Below are 19,414 nucleotides of genomic sequence, written 5' to 3' on the forward strand. Positions count from 1 at the left end.
AAATAAAAATTTTATCAAAATTTATGAATTATATTCATAAATAAATCTCTTATCAAATTTATAAATAATCTTATAAATAAATATAAAAGTTGTTAATACAAATCATTAATCTTACAATATCAATCTAAATTTAAATAATTATTTTAATTGATTTTAGGGTTGACTTACTTTTGAGTTAATTATTTTATTAAATAAATTTAAACAACACATTCAATGTTGCACCATTTATTTATTTATTTTTATAATCGATCTTAGAGTGGGCGGTGAGGTAGGTTGATTCGGTAGGGCCCATGGGTTGGCCATCTACAATTACGGTAAAGAAGTAGGTAGTTAATTCAGGTAAGCAAAGTTGATTCTCTATTTATCCCATTTCCGATCTTTAATTTCCTTTCTTTCGTTACTGCTCTCGTCTGGCGACGGCAGTGGCGCGTCTTCCCTAATCGAAACCCTACTCTCCTTATCCATCGTGCGACCGATCACCGGCGGCGGGTGGCGGAAGACGATGCGCCGGTGCTCCCACTGCAGCCACAATGGCCACAACTCCCGGACTTGCCCCAGCCGCGGCGGGGTGAAGCTCTTCGGGGTGCGCCTCACCGATGGTTCCATCCAGAAGAGCGCCAGCATGGGGAACCTCTCCCTCCTCTCCGGATCCAGCGGCGGAGCCTCTCCTGCCGATGGTCCGGAGCCAGCCGCTGGCGCCGCCACTGACGGTTACGCGTCGGAGGATTTCGTGAAGGGGTCGTCGGCGAGTTGCCGCGAGCGGAAAAGAGGTGAGTTGTCCCATACTTCTTGTCCCGCTTAATCATATTGTTCTATCATAATGATTGTGTAAAACTGTTAAAAAGATAATTTTTATCCGCTTGCCTGTGGCGGCCAAAAACTAGTGAAGCTTTTCGGTGGGTGTTTACAGCAAGAATACTTGTTAATGGTTCCATATCACCTAATTTTGGCAAATAGCATATGCAACATTCACATCCTTCATCTGTGTTAGTGTTTGGGAGCACCTTTTGTTGTGACTTTTTAATGCACTCTGTAACATATTCTGTCACTAGGTCTCCTACGACATTTTTGAGGATGCATGAATTTCCTTTTTTTGTGGTTATGTTGTTGGTGTTATTCTTTGTATAGTAAGTTATGGTAGCTGAATGATCCATTTGATTATGATAGTGTTGTGCAACTGAAATAAAGAAAATGACAAAAGGCAAAGATAGCTATTTGATGAGCTGAATCAAAGATGTCAATTTAGATATGAATAGATCAGGTTGGGGAGCAAACTGCCACCTATTATCTTGATTAGGTAAAGGATTCATTGTAAAATGGTCATGTCAATGCTATTTGGACCCATTTTATCTGAAATGGGTATCTTTTAGCTGTTGATTTCACACAGTACCTCAATGCAAGTCGCGCACTCAGTCATGACAGGAAAGTGTGTATACTACATAAAATAAGGATAAAACAGTAACTCCTACTGTCTGTATATAAAAGATTTCTCTCTTTTTAGCTACAATCACATGGACTAACATTTTAGCATGCGATCAGAGTGATGATGGATTTACTGTATTTGCATTACTGTACTTTTTATGATTATATTTACAGGTAATCCATGGACTGAAGAAGAGCATAGAATGTTTTTACTTGGATTGCAAAAGCTTGGTAAAGGTGATTGGCGTGGCATATCTCGTAGCTATGTGGTATCTAGGACACCTACCCAAGTGGCTAGCCATGCACAGAAGTATTTTATTCGTAAATCTAATATAACAAGAAGAAAGAGAAGATCAAGCCTCTTTGATATGGAAGCTGATGAGGTCTCTCTCTCTCTCTCTCTCTCTCTCTCTCTGAGATGCTCTATTTACCACACATTTGCACTTATTTCTCATTATTTTCTCAATTAGTGAGGGCATTAAAGTCACGTTAGAGAAAACAATCTCATATTAACATATTGGATATCTGCAAAAAAATTTAAACTAAGCTTCAACCTTACAAAACTCATTTACTTTGCATAGTAGTTTTTTTCCTGATTGATGACTCTTTTAAACAGATAATTATTTTCAGGTAAATTATTTTTGTACACCTGTAGTCTATTGGTATTCACCATTTTTTGTTTTCTGAAAATCTCCACTTTTGTCTATCAAATGACCTATTCTATCAAGGTAAATTATGTTTTGTCTTACTGTTATTACATGTACCCCATTAAAGTAGGTCGAATAAGCGATGGAGTAGAATTTTGAAAAGTGGGGATACATGAAGTACCAATAAACTAAGGGGATATGCATATACTTTACAGATTATTGTTTTATTATTATTATTTTCATTTTCTTGGTGACATGCTTTACTAGAGATGACCTCAAAACCACCTTCCATGTCCATTCCTCTGACAGCACTTTGGAAATGAAGTATCCTGAGAATGGGAGAGCACTTACTCTTCGGTCCATGCAATAACTGAATGCTACTAATAGGTACAAAAAGTAACAGACCTTGATATTTCTATGTAGAACTCAAATGTAATGACTCCTAGAGAAAGTACTCAAGATGTTCAAGTCAACAAATATGATATTGCCAGTCTTTAGTTACTCTTATCTTACATATCTATTGAGCTGAATCTGTGAATTATAATTGTATAATTTTTCCCTTAACACTATAAATATGGTTTATTATTTGTGGTTTTTACATAGATTGATGTTAGTTTTGTGATTTGAAAATAATGTGGGAACTGGAAGGATTGGTAACCCATGGATCCATTTATTTCACATAGGACTCCTTTCAATCATTTTTGTACTACTTGTGATCGTCATTCATTTTGTTTTCCAGCCCCTTGAACCTCAAGTATTTTCAATTTCGCAAGAATCAGATGCACAAAATAGCAAGCCACCTCCAATACCTCCAATTCTGAACGAGGAAGATGAATCAATGGATTCCAAAGTGGAAGTAATTGAAGAAGTGCCACAACCAGAAGCTCAGCTGCCCACTTATCCTGTGATGTTTCCTGCATATTTTTCTCCGGTTCTCCAATTTCCTTCCTCTTATTGGTCAGAATACAAAGCCAATACATTGGAACAACAGACACATGAAATTATAAAGCCAACAGCAGTACATTCAAAGACTCCGATAAATGTTGATGAGCTCGTGGGTATGTCAAAATTGAGTATAGGAGAGTCCCTTGTAGGGACAACTTCTTCATTGGATTTTCTTGGAGGGTCTAAGAGGCAATCTGCTTTCCATGCTAATTGTTCCATGAGGTCTCAAACATGATCCAACTATTTAAACAAGGATATCAAGTGACGGTTTGCTCTAACAATCTTTTTCCTGTATTTTGTATATTGGACCATGCTCCTAAATACATTGTTGGTTTGACTTGCATGTACTTTCCATTTGACATTTTACTAAGTTCTTAGAATCGGCTAAACTAATTTCATCAAGTATGTCAACATGTAGACCAATCAGCAACTCCATCTGAACCATATAGGCCACTTTTCTATTCATGTCTAAATTGATTTAATCATCTTTGCTTCTTAGTGTTTCTGATTCATTCAATTGCTTTGTTAGACAACTAAATGGATGCTCCATTTGGTCTGAATTCTATCCTGTTCTTTTACATAAAGTTGCCGCGGTTCTTGTTATGAACTATGATGCCGGTAGTTCTATTTTTCAAGTGTTTATGATTTAGACTCTGATACCTACAATTTGTATGCTAACCTTTTCTGGTCTTAACCAAATTTTAGGTACTATGTACTATCGGGGGCGTTGGAAGATCTTCCTTGCGCAACGATAACTCGAATCCAACGACACTCATCGCCCTTGCGCCCGCTAATAATGTACAGCTTTCGGAGTAGCATGTTCGTCCGACGGAGGTACTTCATGGAAGATCAAGAATCCTAGCGAATTCGATGTGCATATGTTAGTTGATCCTGTAACTATGAATATCCAGCAGGGTTCTTGTGTGCTATGTTGTCAAGGAAGTTGCAACTCACAACTAGGAACCAAATGTTAGTTGTTTTGAAAAGTTTAGTCTGTCACTAGTATGCAAATACACTGTCATGTGATGTAAAATTCGAGTATGTTTGATATAAAAAAATTAATATAATAAAGGTTGAGATTGCTATCCTGCGTGATAAATCCATGCGCGACCTGTGCGCGACCCACTGATCCGTTGCCTGCCGCTATCGTCGTCCCGTCCGGCTACCGTCGATCGCCGCCTCAATCGCGATCGATGCGTCATTCGTCGGCGTTCCTTCCGACGACGGATTTTGGTTGGATAGTGGTTGAAATTCGATGAATTTGTTCGGAAACGCGATCCGTGCCGTTCACCGCCACTACTGGTTCAAATCGTGGTCGGGTTTCAGCCAAATCACGGTCGGAGATCGGTCGAGGAAGGATCGGCGCCCGACACTGCAGGCTCAAATCGCGGTCGGAGACCGATCGAAGGAAGGATCGGATTCCGACCAAATTGCGGTCGGATTCCTTCCTCGGTTGATCTCGACCGAGGAAGGATCGCGATTTGGCTCGGAATCCAATCACGATTTGGTCGGCAGTGGCGGTGAGTGGGCACGGGTCGCGTTTCCGAACAAATTCGTCGGATTTCGGCCACTATCCGGTCGAAATCCGCCGCCGGAAGGAGTGCCGAGTGAGCGGCGCGTCGATCGCGCCCGGGGCGGCGACTGACGGTGGTCGGACGGAGGGCGGCGGCAACGATGGTGGGTTGGAGGTGTCGCGCACGGGTCGCGCGGGATAAGTCGCGCGGCATAGCATTTCTCTAATAAGGGTATTTTTTTGATTTTTTTAAAAAATATATTCTCATAATTAGGTTTTTTTTAATATTCCCCTTGTTCTTATTTTTCGTATCTAACCTTGCAAGTTACACTACCCAATCACCTTCCGCCACGTGTTGGACAATCTCCTGAAACTCGACACGTGATTGGCACGCCCTTCTCCCTCATGCGAAACCGCTCTTTATGCTCATCATTAGCCATTAACGGGGCGCCACCGTAATTCCAACCAATCCGATGTCCGTTTCCGCAGCCCAACTCCTCAACTCGATGTTCCGTTCGGATCCCCTCCAACCATCCGATTCAAAGTTCCCGACTACTCGCCGGGCGGATCCCACGGTGAGGCGGGGCCCACGCGGATTCCAGGTCGCAAACGCGCGATCTATGCGATTTGCAGCATTAAATCCAGAGGAGCCGTTGGAGAGGATCCTTACCCCAACAGGGCTTCGTCAAATACTCGCCCTTCCAATCCAACGAAGGGTGGGCGTGTGAGCGAGTGAGCGCGAGATAGACGAACGAGCGTCGAGGAGGAAGACGACGGAGAGGTCGGAGGTGCGGAAGGAAGAGGGTCGAATTCGGCCTTCGATTCGGTGGGGAATTCGTAGCCGCAGCAGGAGATTGTGTGCCGGTTCGGGAGATTCCTCGGAGCTAGGGTTTGCGGGGTGGAAGGGGAGGCGCTCCCGGTCATCTTAAAGCGCTGATGAGAGCCAGCGGTTACGGGTTGGATTTCGGCTCCGGACGTTGAAGGGGCAACATTTCGTCTCCGGATGGAGGGTGGTGGAAGCTTAGCCGCTCTTCCTTTGGTACGCACTTCGTTTCTGTCATTTTAGTATTGATTCGTCAGGTTTGGGGAGGTAAGAGGTGAGTATGTTGGTTTGGGTGCGTCGTCAGTGGCGTAATGGGGAGTTAGGTCATTCACGTACTTGGATTGATCCGTTTGCTGCAGGGATTCTTGACTTGTTGCCCTTTTTTTCTTTCTCGTTCCTGAAAGATGGACCCTTTATCACCAATTTTGGACATTGATCTCGTTTCTTCAGTTTTCTTCACTGCACTCTCTCGTGCCATTAATATTGTTCTGGAGTTCTCCTGTGCGCTTCTACTCGCCATGCATGCCATTTAAGTTTGTTTGTTATAGTTTCTATATATCTTGGATGCCTTGTTGTATTTGGATCATAAGTATTCCTTTGTATGGTTATGCGCCTGATGCATATGACCATTGCTGAATCATATCCAAAAACAACTTTTTTAAGGGAAAATTGAAACAAATATGCTGTTTCTTGCTTTTTTTTTTTTGAGGCGTAAGGTTCAATACAATTATGTTGATCTTTAATCTCGTTTTACCTATTATTATTTTTTGTCTGTGCAGATTCTGACACGTTCTTGTCCATAGTGAATTATACTTAGATAATGTCAGTTGATATTCCTGGACATCATAGTTGCTTGGGATAATGGGCACTACTGCTGTCTCTTTGATTTTGAATAATACTTCTTAGATGTTCCTTAGCATTCTTTAAATAATATATGGTTTAATTTTGAATAATACAGTAATCCTGACATCAATAGATATATACTTTAAATTAAACAAGATTGTAAATTAATTTCAATTAAAATTTTACAGTGTGTTCCAATGCTTTTATGCTAAATTGAGAATACAATGACCGATTCACTATTCCAGATATCGTTGCTAGTAACTGTATAATTTGATCTGAACTTCAATGAGAATTTTTGTAGGATAAACTTTTAAATTTTGTTTCAGGTGAGTTTTTATTAGTATGTGCCATGATGATTCAAGACTAATATTTTGTCTTCATAGACCATATTGTTTTGGTTATAATTGGAATTTTACTATTTGTTGTCCCGTGTAATTTTCCCCTCATTTTTCATTTTTAGCTTGCTGTCTTTCCACCTCTTGGATACCATGTGGCGAATCATATTACTGAAACTGTAAAATTTTCGTTATTGTAATAAATTACATTGGATGGAAATGTTGTTATACCTGATGAGTGTGATATAGCATTTTTTTATTGGTTTTGAGTACAGAAGCTTTTGGCTAAATGTGAAGCTAGTTGCTAAGGATGGCTTTTAGTGCTAAGAAATTTATTCTGTATTCCAGTCCAGAAATCGTTATATAAATGAATGATGATATATTTTGGATACCCTGGCTTCTAGGTCTCACATCACTCTTAATTCTGTGTGTGCGTGCGTGCATCTGTGCTTGTGTCTTCTGATTGTTTCAATTCTTGTCACACACTCTTTTATTTCAAATGGCTATCATACTTATATTTTCGTAGTATTAAGTTTCATCTTTTGTTCATTTGTTTATCTTTATAATTATGTTTTCCTGCCAATTTGGCTTTTGGTTTATAAAAATTGTGCTAGATCATTTCAGGGTTGTATCCATGGATTGTGATGATAGTGACTTCCAAAGCCAGAACTTTCAAATAATTGGAGAGGACAATGATGGGTTTCCCCAAAGTTTACAATCATATGATCCTCCAAAATTTGATATTGACGATCACTTTCAGTCTCATTTAAGGTTTGATAGTTTAGCTGAATCACGGCTTTTTCTTGGCATTCAAGGTGAAGAAAACAATTGGATTGAGGAGTTTTCTCCTAGACATAGTGCAGCAGAATTTGGTTCAAGTGCCTCACAGACTTGTTCCATTACAGGGAACGACGTTTGGTCCAATACTCCATCTGAAATTGGACAGATGCTAGTAAAATCTATTGGAGATAATGAGGTAAATCCACAAAACATGAATACAGGGTCAGAAACACATGCAGTAGAAGACTCTGCTAAAAATACTCTGGGGTTGAATGAAGATATAGCTACAGCCAACCAGCATGGGGTTTCACCTCAAACTCCCAATAATGAAAAATCAGAATCTGTCTTGAATACAAATTCGCCTGACCAAAAGTATCATTCTGTTGGGGAGGTGGTTGCTTCAGAATCCACCGTTAATGAAGAATTAGCTTCTTCATCGATTGAGGTAACTAAAGCATGTTTAGTTGCTGATGAGCTTCTTGAGGTGGTTCAGAGCAAGGACCAGCTGGATAATTCAACGGTGATTAGTTCATTTGTTGATGGTGGCTATGCTATAGACAAGGGTTGTGAGATGAGTCCAACTTCTGTTCAAAGCAACATTCGGAATCATCCCTTACCTTTATTCACTGATAATGAAAGTATGAAAACTAGTAAACTGGAAAACTCGTTAGTAACAGAGCAAAAGAAGGAAGACTGCCCTGCTGTTAATTTGAATAAGAGCTCAGAATCTCCTGAATCTGAAAATAAACAGAGTGATGCATTTCCTAATTTTCATGGTGAACATGAACTGAATGATCAGAAGTTTCAGGATGAGGCTCTTAATAATGATGTTTCTGTTGTTAAGGATTCTTCAGGAATGACTCCAACGATCGATTCTCTGATGTTGCCAAATGAAGGATCTCATGAAACTGTGCTCTCTGGGAATTCTGGGCTGCTGGAAGCTATTGCTTACCAGGTAAAATCTTTGAACAAAGACTTAGAGGATAAAAGATCAACTGGCACTAGTCAATTACCAGCTTTAGCAGAGGAGGATGGAAAGAAATTTGTTGAAGTTGTCATTGAGAAGAGAACTGAGCTCTGTGATATAATGGCAGAAGCTATCAATTCTTCAGCTTTAGTGCTCGAGGAAAGTCAAACATTTTGTTCTGAGGAACAGAGAGATCTTGATGTGTCCAAAAGAGTTATTGATGACAACAAATGGAAGATAGAGTTTTCATCTTCAATGCAAACTGAAATATCTGCAGTTGAGGATGATACTGGTTCACAAATTCATCCTTTAACCACCCATAACTTGGATATTATGCAGAGAGAAAAGATTGCTGACAATGAATGCTTAGAAGCTTTTACTGAAAATTCTGATAAGTTGAATGGCGCAGAACTTACTTTTGTCAACAAACCTTCTGCTTTGCTGGAGGATACAGAAAATAAGACCTCTTCCTCTCATGAGAAATTGGATCCATTGACCAAGACTGTTTGTTTGGTTGCTGAATCAAATGTGGACAACATTAGTCATTTGGAAGAAAAGGATAACTCTACACATTCAGGTGGTTCAAGTGACACTGATTTTAAGAATCACTCTTCCACTACTGAGACTACACAATTATCTTCATCTGAAACACAGGACCATGGTATCATGATGGATGTTGATGAGACATCAATCAAGGACCAAGCAGGTAATATATTTTTGTGGTCTTTTTTTCTTGTAGTCATATTTTTTAATTTTAATTGGGAAAAAAAACATTAGTGCTTATGTCTGTGATATCTTATAGTTTGTGGTCGTGCCTCAGAAGTTATTAATTTTGTTTCCTCGAACAATTCAGAAAATACCCAGCTGCTACACTCTGAGGTTGAAGTAATAGTAGAGGAGAAAGAAATGATAGTGTCATCCATTCCAGATTCACACTCAGATGGGAAAGATGTACAGGTAGCTTCCCTGTCAGTCGTGAAGTGTGTCACAGACAGTGAGATATTAGGAGAACCACATGCGATGCCAGATTCAGATGCGAAGGGCCCATCAGTGGAGAGTTTTTCTGATGAACAAGGTACTTTATCTGCTAACCTGCTGTGATGTTTCTGTTAGTTGAAGTTCAACTTATGAAGATAATTCTGCTTCCAATTCAAACTTAAACATTTACAGTACTCTGGCATCTTAAGATTATCCTTTCTGTTCATCTATAACTTGCATCCTGTTATCATTTGCTTGACAGAATTAGATTATTTGAGCTTTGGTCTGTATACTAATTATACAGTTTAAGCTTTTTAGTAAATGCCTAAATTGGATCAATTTAGTTGAAGTGCACCGAGCTGCTTGTTTTTTTTCAGTTGAAGTGCCTTTTCTCTTAGTGTTAAAGTTCTAGATTATATTCAAAAGTTATATATATATATATATCTTCAACTGCTTTCACTTTCAAAAAATCAAAGATATTTAAAGGGATTTTAGAATTTAAATTGGCTGCAATTTATGTTTTTTTAGGATAAATTCCTTTTCGTCTGATAATAATTGATCTCACATGATTTGAATTCTGATTGAAAGTAACCAAACCCATGCTTCTGATGTATACAAACAGAATAGATTCGGCGTGAGGATTCTGCTTGATGGGAAATGATCTGACTTTTTTTGTAGTGCCATATTGCTCATCATGTATCTAATGTCTCTCCTCTCTAGAAATAAGGTTCTGCGTGATGAGATTTCTTAATCCTACTATGGCAAACGTCCACATAGGTGACAAGTACTTTGTTTTGTTTTTAACAGAAACTACCAAAACTGGTGAAGGTCAGGTAGCTTTTTCAGCTGGAGCATATACTCTTTCCACTTGCAATAGCACAGAAGGGGAAAATACAAAGTTAACTTCAACAAACAATTCTGACAGACCAAAACAGACTGATATAGAACGTGAGTATACTTCACATTATCCCTGTTGTAAGCAGAAATCCTTTATTAGCTTACTTCACATGGATGGCCTAGGCATACAGAAGAGCCCTAACCTTGTATTATTATTAGATTGCTGAAATGGAAGAGTTATAGTTGATTGTTCTATAAAGAATTCTACAATCCATTGAATTCACAATTACACAGAAGTATATGTTTGAAATTGTGTGTGTACAACATGGGATTTTTTCAACAGTAAACACCATCAGAACTTTTTTTTGTTTCTATAGCATGTATTATTTGTGTTAAGTTACACAATGAATTGTGATATCATCTAGTTAGGTCGTCAATATGCTATCTTCTGAAATGGTTTGAGTATCAGTTGGTTGCCCACAAAGAATCTCTCTAATCCTTCGAATTTGTGCATGTACATAAATGTTCTCAGGGCACAATATTCAACAATCAACATCCATAGTATTTTTCAGGTGCTTATAGCATGCGATCCTCACCTAGAGGAAAGTCGCCAATTCTCACCTAGAGAAAAGGAAAAATTCTCGACTGCGTTAGCATGTCTTATTTGTGTTATAGTTACACAGTAAGTTGTAATGCTACCTTGTTAGATCAGTTATCTTTCTGTTAAAATTAAGGTTTTGTTTCACCCAAGGTGAGATGAGTGAGGTTCATATCATGTCTAAAATAATAATCTTTTGCATATTATCTTGCTATAGCCTTGTAGATGTCATTTTACTTCATTTATGCATGTAGATACACAATTTTGTAGTTAGTGCACTCCATTGAAAGCCAGTGATTATCATGTAAAAGATCTATTTGCAGTTGATACGTCAAATATTGGTACAAATGGCTTTTCTCAGTTGCCTTTGCCCGAAAGCAATCTCAACTCCTGCTCCTTTGATCCTCAAGGCGGAAAGCCAAGTTCATATGAAACAAATTGTGGTTCACCAACTGTTATTAGTTGCAATGAGTGGAACATTGAGGAAAGGAGTAACACACAATATAGAGAAAGGAATAGTTCGTTCCAAAATCTTACAGGCCCTTCTTTAGAGGCATCAAAGTTTGATAGATTTGAAGGCACTGTTGAAGATTCCAAAATGAGTACTTTAGGTAATGATGGAAACTTCACGTTTAAAGTACCCCTAGATAAAAGTGATCCTCCAGAAGACAGCAAGAAGGATGATCAATTCATCTCCCAAATTCAATCCTTAGAACAGCATCAGGTGATCATTTTAATGCATTTGCATTCAAATATCCATTTGCATTTGCTACCATTGGCAAGATCTACAACTAATTGTAGCATTTCTTTCTCAAGTGTAGATTTCTAAGGAGATTTCTCAGGAACATCCGAGTGAAACTGTAAAAGAAACTACTAGCAATCCTAGCATGAGTGTGGAAGACAAAAAGAAGAAAGCTTCTGCTCGTGGAACTAGGAAGGCAGGCATTTCAAAAGGAGATGCTGATGAGAATTCACAAGAAAAACATTCTAAAGGAAGCAAAAGGACACCGCGTAGTACATCTGGCCGAGCCTCACGAAACAAAACTGGCAAAGAAGATGTACAACAATGTCTCTATGTTGATTCTAATACTATATCTTCCTGTTCTCCGAATGTTCAAACATCTAATCTGCCAGACATGAGCACATCATCTCCTCCGCTATTTTATCAGCCTTTCACAGATTTACAACAAATACAATTGCGCGCTCAAATATTTGTCTATGGATCTCTCATGTGAGGCAGACACTTCATTATCATTCCTTTCTTTATGATTTAAGTATATGATTCTTTATTATTTGATTTAGCTGATAATATTTATATTATTATACCTCTTTTAGACAAGGAGTGTTGCCAGATGAGGCTTGTATGTTACCAGCCTTTGGAGGAACTGGTTAGTGTTCTAAAAAAGTTGGTAAATCTTTGTCAGTCATTCTTGACTGATCTGAAATGTTTTGCTTCATTAGATGGAGGAAGGAGCTTATGGGAGAAAACATGGCGTGTTGCTTCAGAAAGGTTTCATAACCAGAAATTCCTAACTAGTAGTTCAGGTACTCCTTTGCTTTCTCATTCATGTGGTTTTTATTGAACATAGCAATTGCATCTTTGAAAGTTATTTGAGATTTTTGATACAGTTGTGACTATTTTGGTTGCAGAACAAGGTGTCAGCTGCAGCCCTCTTTCAAGCAAGGTTCTTAATTGCTCTGGTAGGAGGGACAGTAAAACCCCAATTGCAGCTACAAAAAGTTCCGTTGTTTCTTTCCAATCACCATTCCAGAGTTCATCAAAGGATGTTTTACCCTCAAATATTACAAGAGGCACCTACTTGGATTCCAATCAATCTCCGTCGCCATTACATTCATATCAAACTTCTCAGATGAGACCGTACTTAACAAATTCTGCACCTTGGTTTTCTCCTAATCCTCACCATGCTTCCTGGGCCGTTCCATCACAAAGTTCACCTTTTGATTCCGCTGCACAACATTCTTCTGCAATAGCTTCTGAAATAGCTCAAGTAATGTCTGCAAGAGACCCTTCTAAATCTCTTGCAGCAAATTTGCAGATTACCTCTCATGGTGCCTTGCTGCCTCGTCAAGATACTCCAAGTATTTCTTCGTCATTGCCAAGTCAGATTCAAAATAAGGAAGCAACTCCTGTAGGAAATAAAAACCCTTCAATTAGGGACAAGTCCAGAAAGAGGAAAAAAATTTCTGCATTAGAGGAGTCTGTGTTGAATATTTCTGCTACCCAACCTCAGCGAGATTCTGCTTCTGCCACATGTATCACTAGTAATCTGCCGAGTTCTTCATCCTTTCCTCTATCTTCTAGTTCTCTAAGTCCTAATGCATCTGATGGCTTTGTTTCAACTACATCTCAAGCACCAAATGTTCCTTACTACCAAATATTGGGCAGTAATTCTCAACAGAATGTCCTCTCAAAAGAGACCTGTACTCATATTGAGCAATCAAAAGTGCAAGCTGACAGTGCTTCTGCTTATGCTGCCACTGCTGTTAAGCACAGCCAAACTATTTGGGAACAGATGACTGTTCAGAAGTCAGGCCTTGCATTGGAGGTTGAAGGGAAACTTGCCTCTGCAGCTGTTGCAGCTGCAGCAGCTGCTTCTGTAGCAAAGGCAGCTGCAGAAGTTGCCAAGGTTGCATCTGAGGCTGCAATACAGGCTAAGCTGATGGCAGATGAGGCAGTTAATTCGTCATATGCTGAAAATGTTACTCAAAACACTGAAAATAGCCTTGATATTGGAAAAAGTTTGCTTAACTTACCAGTTAAGGACAAAAGTAATGGTCTTTCAGTTATTTCTGCTGCACGAGAGGCTACAAGGAGGAGGGTAGAATCATCCTCTGCAGCCATGAAGCGGGCTGAGAACTTGGATGCCATACTGAAAGCTGCAGAAATGGCTGCAGAAGCTGTGTCCCAAGTTGGAACGATCATTGCAATGGGGGACCCTCTGCCATTGTCAATAAGTGAATTAGTAGAAGCTGGACCTGATGATTATTGGAAACGTCATCGTATGACTATGAAAATTGAGTCTGAATCATATTCACAGGCCAAGAAGAATTCAGGTTTGCATAAAGCAAGTGACCATGAGTTATACACAAAACCATCAGCTGAATTATTGCCATCAGATCATAACAAGAAACCAAATTCTATGCCTCCTGGCAATCAGAAATCCATACCATTTGAGGAACATTATGAAGGTGTGCAACTTGTGAACTTCACAATATACTACAATTGTTTATGACATACGTTATGCAGTTGTCTAGATTCACCTTTATATGATTTGTATGGGCTCGCAGGGCATGATTTGCAAGGCAGGGAAAATATTGTTTCAACTGAAACTGGAAGAAGTCCTATACAAGGAAGTACCATTCAAACAGGCTCCCTTGTTGAGGTATACAAGTCTGGGGAAAGAATCTTACAAGCTGGGAATGTTTAAATATTTTGACCTTTTATATTAAATAAGATCTTCAAATTATTTCCTTTAAAAAATATATTAATTTTAAAAATATGTTTATTAAATTAGATCTTTAAATTATCTATTTCCTTGATTTTTGTTGGCTCTGATTCTCATACATGAGTCAAAATATGGTTTTCAGGATGATGGATTCCAAGTTAAGGAATGGATCTTAAACCCCCAAATAGTTAACCCATTTGTTTACTTCCTATTGATAAATGGAAAATGGAAGATCTAGAAAGCCTCCTCAAATGCAACATCTTGTTTTTGTGGCTGAATGGCTGTTTCTTGAAATCTGGATTTCAATGACGCAACCTACTTTAAGATGAAAATTTTGCTTTGTTGGAACCACACCCCCTTGGAAATTATGGTTTGCTCATTTTCTCTTTTTCTGACACTGGACAAAATACTTAGGTTGTAGCTGAAGAAGGTGGCCTTCGAGGAGCTTGGTTTTCTGCATTTGTCCTTGATATCAAAGATGGTCAAGCATACGTGCAGTACAAGGATCTTCCATCTGCTGAAGGTAAAAGATTGTTACTTGAGGAACTGAAAAAAATCTAATTATTGGTATACCAGTTATTTTTGAATTAACAAGAAGGTCACATTTGCACCTAAAATTAATTTTTTAACCATCACTGCTCCTGGTAAAAAAATAAAAATCTGGATTTCATTGTGCGTCTAAAAGGAAAGGAAATTTAATTTGAATATAATTTAGATATGTGATGATTATTTTTAACTCTGATTTGATGGTAGTAAATTTTCTAGTAATTTAAGTTTGTATGCCAATGATTCCAATTCAGGTCACGACAAGCTCAAGGAGTGGATACCACTTGAATTCAAAGGTGACCATCCTCCCAGAATACGGGTAGCACATAGCTTAATGGTAGGTATACCAGAAGGAACAAGGAAGCGGCGGAGAGAAGCTCTAGGCAATTTCAATTGGGCAGTCGGTGACAAGGTTGATGCATGGATGCGTGATGGGTGAGCTTAATTTATGCATTTCACATTGTTTTAAAAAATTATTTGTTAATTTAAAGATTTATTCATAAAACATCAACAAGCCATATTAGTCTCAGTTTTTTTGGGTTGGATGCACTCTTCTCATTTCTCCATAGAGAATATCATAGCAAAATATCAATACTGTTGTTGATATCTCAACCAATTACTGTTCTATTCTCCCAAATTGTTCTAGGACTATATATATATATATATATATACTGGACAGTTTTCCCATATTAACTGCAAAAAGAAGACACAGACAGGGTGGATAATTTTCCATCTTCAAGATTTTGACTTTCTTAGAATTACTTTTCTCTGTGCTTAATATTCCATTTGCCTGGCAGGTCTTTATAAGTACCACTTTAATCTATTTTTGATCAAGTGATTTCCTAATGCGATATTATCATATATACATGGTAATCATGAAGTAACTGTGTCTACTTCTTGTATATTCAGTTGGTGGGAAGGTGTTGTCACTGAGAAGAATCCAGATGATGAAACCAAGTTAACTGTACATTTTCATGGTATGTTTGTATGGAAAATTGTTATGTTTTTCTTCCCTTGAGTTTTCTTTTGGTTAAAATTGCTTGTAAAGGAGGCAACATTTACCATTTACCAGTTTAATGAACTAATGATGGTGTGGTTTCACTCTGGCTCTTCTTTCTGCAGCAGCAAGGTTGGTTAGTTAAAGAGTGAACACATATTCAAAATATTCTTTACTGTATAATTGTCGAGGATATAAATATAGGAATTTGCCTCTTTACTAGCAGCTATAGATTTTGGGACAGGAGGATAGCCAATCAACTTCTAAGATGAGATTAAAGTAGGAGGTTCATTTCTCCAAAACTAAATGTGTCAAAAAAAAATCATTAATTCATATGTTGGATTTGAGCCAATCTAGTGAAGTATACACATCCATGGAACAAGGTACATTAACATGTATCCATGGAACTCGACATAATGGTTCCTGTTACTCAAATGCATTTATGCACATCCAATTCGTTCTGCGATTGGTTGTTTATCCTTTATTATTCTTCAATTGTATAAAACATTTATTTAACCATCCTTATTTGTTATTCTAAATGCAACTTCCATATCTTGTTTTTTTTTTCATTTATCTGTGTGCTATAATTTTAAAATTACATTCATTTACTGGGTTGTCATTTTTCTTTTGTTGATTGACCATTTAAATTTTGCTATTCACTGCTTACAGCAGGGGGTGATTCCTCAGTTGTTCGAGCTTGGAACTTACGACCTTCACTTAGTTGGGAAGATGGTCAATGGATAGAATGGTCTCGTACGAAAGAAAAAATCACTCTTGAAACGTATGAGGTATTTTGTTTTAACCTTTCTCAGCAATGTCTTCTCTGTGTTTTTTTCCTTTTATTTCCACTGCTAGCTGCTAAGCATTTGCCTCCTTTTAGATTATCTTTCTGTTTTATTTTTATTTTTTGGGGGGTTCGAAATGTGTCATTCTGTCATCCTGCAATAGGGAGATACACCCCAGGAGAAACGGCGAAAGCTTGGGCTATTAGATAACAAAAATAAAGAAGAAATAATTGATGGAGGATTGAATACATGCACAAATGATTCAAGCAAGCTGGAAGAGACAAACCAACTTAATTTATCAGCAAAGGATTCAATATTTTCCATGGGGAAGAATGTTGGTGATGGTAATAATAATGATGCATTTAAGGTCAAACGGGCAGGCCTTCAGAAAGATGGATCTAAGGTGGTGTTTGGTGTTCCTAAGCCTGGAAAGAGACGCAAGTTTATGGAAGTTAGCAAACACTACACAGCTGATAAAATTGAAAAAACAGCTGAAAGGAGTGATTCCATAAAGTTTGCAAAATATTTGATTCCCCAAGCACCCCCGCCATGGAGGAATAGCTCGAAAGCAGACACTAAAGGAAAGCAAGGCACCAACTTGAATACCAGAGTCCTCAAATCTTCAAGGTCACAGAATGTTCAGACTAAAGGTACTGTGGATAAGGATAAGTCAGTTACCAGTGCTTCTGTCTCAAATGGAGTAGAAGTGAGTCTTAAAACTTCTTTTAGCACTGGAGAGAAGAAGAGCTCATTAGAAGTTGGTTCTCTTCCACATCTTATTGGTAAAGTAGATGTTGCAGTCCTCGGGCCCTCTGTGCAGCATGTGCCAGCTCCTAAGAAGAAATCCTCTTCTCTTGAGGTTGAAATAGGGGGAAAAGAAAAGGGTTCATCGGTTGTGGACCAGTCATCCATATCTGCAGTGCAAGGTTCTGAAAATATTGTAAAAAGATCTGCTGATGTTACTGAACCCCGGAGATCGAATCGTAGAATTCAGCCGACATCAAGAGTGAGTTTTCTGGCTTTTTTTTAATTGTACTTTCAAATCATATAATTTCTTTGTCTGCTTCATTTGTTTAGAGTATAATTGAACGGTTGTTTTCTTTACTTTTGAGAAGTACACTGAGGAATGCTTGACTTCATATGCAGACCTATCTTGTTATGCTTTTGCCACATGTTATCCTTTCTAGAACTTCAGTCTCAAATCTTAACATGCTTTGCCAATTTGATGGCGTCTAATTGGACATTGATCTTAACACATCATGTTATAGTGACAAGCTCTAACTGGTCAAATTGGTGGCTGCTTACTGGCCATGTCCGATCCCACCGTATCTATTGCACAGTCAAACACATCATAGTAAAACTATGATGTGTTAAGTCATCCTTCTAATATGTTGCTAGTTGTATTATAGTTAACTCATGTTGGCAATGACTCAATGACCATTGATATATGACTCACGAGTTAGTACATTGTAATCGTTGCTTGTTATCTTATGATTACTTATCATATCTTAAATAGAAAAAATAAATGCACAGACCACCATATTAGTTAAAAGCTATTCATGAAGTTTGCCCTTTTAGTTTGATATACAAAGTAACAGTTTGTTACTGCATCATGTCATGTTTCACATAGTGCACCAACTTTCTCACTGGCTGATGTAAGAATCTTTTGCTATGTAGGGGCCTTGTCTAGGAATAGATTGCAATCCACCTCCAAGCTTCATTTTTATATTTGGAATAGTAGATTCTAAATTCACATTCTTGAGTTACAAAAATAACCATGTTTCATATCAAATTTTCTTTCAATGTTCCTTTATCATTAGGTTAAACTCTGCTTTTATGTACCAACATGCATTTTGTTCCAATTATAGAAGGTTGATATTAACTGTGTGACGGTTTTCTTCTGATAGATCACAAAAAAAGCAGTGTGTTAGTGAGATTGCAAATAAGAAACACCAAAGCTTGTGTAGTAATTAATATGGAATATTTCAGGATCCATCTGTTAAGTTAATATTATTTCCATACACAGTTACTGGAGGGATTGCAAAGCTCTCTGCTCATATCAAAGATTCCCAATTTTTCGCATGATAAAAGCACCAAGACCTTGCATAAAGCCGGACCATCTTCTAGAGGTAGTTTTCTTTCAGAGATCAGATGCATTTATCGTCGCCCGACCTGGATTGCAGGCATATTTACATTCCCCACTCTTGTTTTTCAGGTCAGAGTCACAGATGATCGCCGATAGCTTCGTTACTGATGTATTTCAGTTCGCGTAGATTTCCAGCGCAACTATGACAGGATTAAAGTTAGGGTTCTTGTACATAAATGCTATCCCAGGATTGCGATACGAAAGACTACTTCTTTCTCAGATGATAGATGGTGTAAGAAACCTTTGCGATCAGATGACTAGGTGTATAATGCCATAGGTTCAAAGTCAATTGCTCTTTATCAAGAGCCCTAAACGGATTTATTCTCAAATTCTGATTGTACTTGTCAAGTTATTGAGTTTCTTGCTGCTTGTGGTAGATTTGTGCAGAAACTTTTGGTTTTTTACAAGCACAGTTCGTATCGAATGTGTTTCGATATCAATGATATTATAAGGTAGTTTCAGCTTGACACCCAAGCACACACCCCTTGTTGGGTTGGATGCGGCCTGAGCAGCGGTGTCGAGCAAGGCCAAGCAGGTCGAAGGGTCTAACATTACATGGTGCGAATGGAGTCGGCTGGCGCAATTGTCGTGATCTGATCGGTGTTGGATTCACCGAGCACGACCTCGTAGTCGTGCCGAGTGAGCTAGGTCAGGAAGTGTTGGATTCACCCAGCTGAGTGAGCTAGGCCAGGGCAGGGCACAGGGGCAAGTCTCTAACATAACATGGTGGGCTGACCCCACTTGTTGGGCCGTTTCATGGGCCGAGATCTGTAAAGGCCCACTCT

General features: G+C 38.5%; 2 protein-coding genes across 3 annotated transcripts; both read left to right on the forward strand.

Moving 5' to 3' along the window:
* The first annotated feature begins 420 nt into the window (after positions 1-420).
* Positions 421-4,100, forward strand: LOC141824157 (transcription factor MYBS3-like). 2 transcript variants are annotated; one of them, XM_074711399.1, is made up of 4 exons: positions 421-770; positions 1,597-1,805; positions 2,809-3,281; positions 3,720-4,100. In XM_074711399.1, the coding sequence occupies exons 1-3, from the start codon at positions 503-505 to the stop codon at positions 3,247-3,249; spliced, it is 918 nt and encodes a 305-aa protein (XP_074567500.1). In that variant the 5' UTR covers positions 421-502; the 3' UTR covers positions 3,250-3,281; positions 3,720-4,100. The 2 variants fall into 2 exon arrangements, with proteins under 2 accessions (XP_074567500.1, XP_074567501.1); XM_074711400.1 differs by having other exon boundaries at positions 2,809-3,275.
* Positions 4,101-5,329: 1,229 nt separating this feature from the next.
* LOC141823318 (protein SWOLLEN 1-like) lies at positions 5,330-18,958 on the forward strand. The gene is made up of 17 exons (XM_074710587.1): positions 5,330-5,566; positions 7,153-8,981; positions 9,129-9,350; positions 10,061-10,201; positions 11,012-11,412; positions 11,510-11,919; positions 12,024-12,076; positions 12,150-12,233; positions 12,339-13,898; positions 13,998-14,092; positions 14,570-14,678; positions 14,956-15,136; positions 15,611-15,678; positions 16,371-16,486; positions 16,647-17,489; positions 18,510-18,612; positions 18,699-18,958. Exons 2-17 carry the CDS (start codon positions 7,163-7,165, stop codon positions 18,713-18,715), a joined length of 6,222 nt encoding a protein of 2,073 aa, XP_074566688.1. The 5' UTR covers positions 5,330-5,566; positions 7,153-7,162; the 3' UTR covers positions 18,716-18,958.
* The last annotated feature ends 456 nt before the right edge of the window (positions 18,959-19,414 follow it).

The sequence above is a fragment of the Curcuma longa genome, chromosome 3, assembly GCF_044706935.1.
Source record: "Curcuma longa cultivar G26 ecotype Majalengka, Jawa Barat chromosome 3, ITB_CL_G26_1.1, whole genome shotgun sequence".
Classification (NCBI taxonomy): domain Eukaryota; kingdom Viridiplantae; phylum Streptophyta; class Magnoliopsida; order Zingiberales; family Zingiberaceae; genus Curcuma; species Curcuma longa.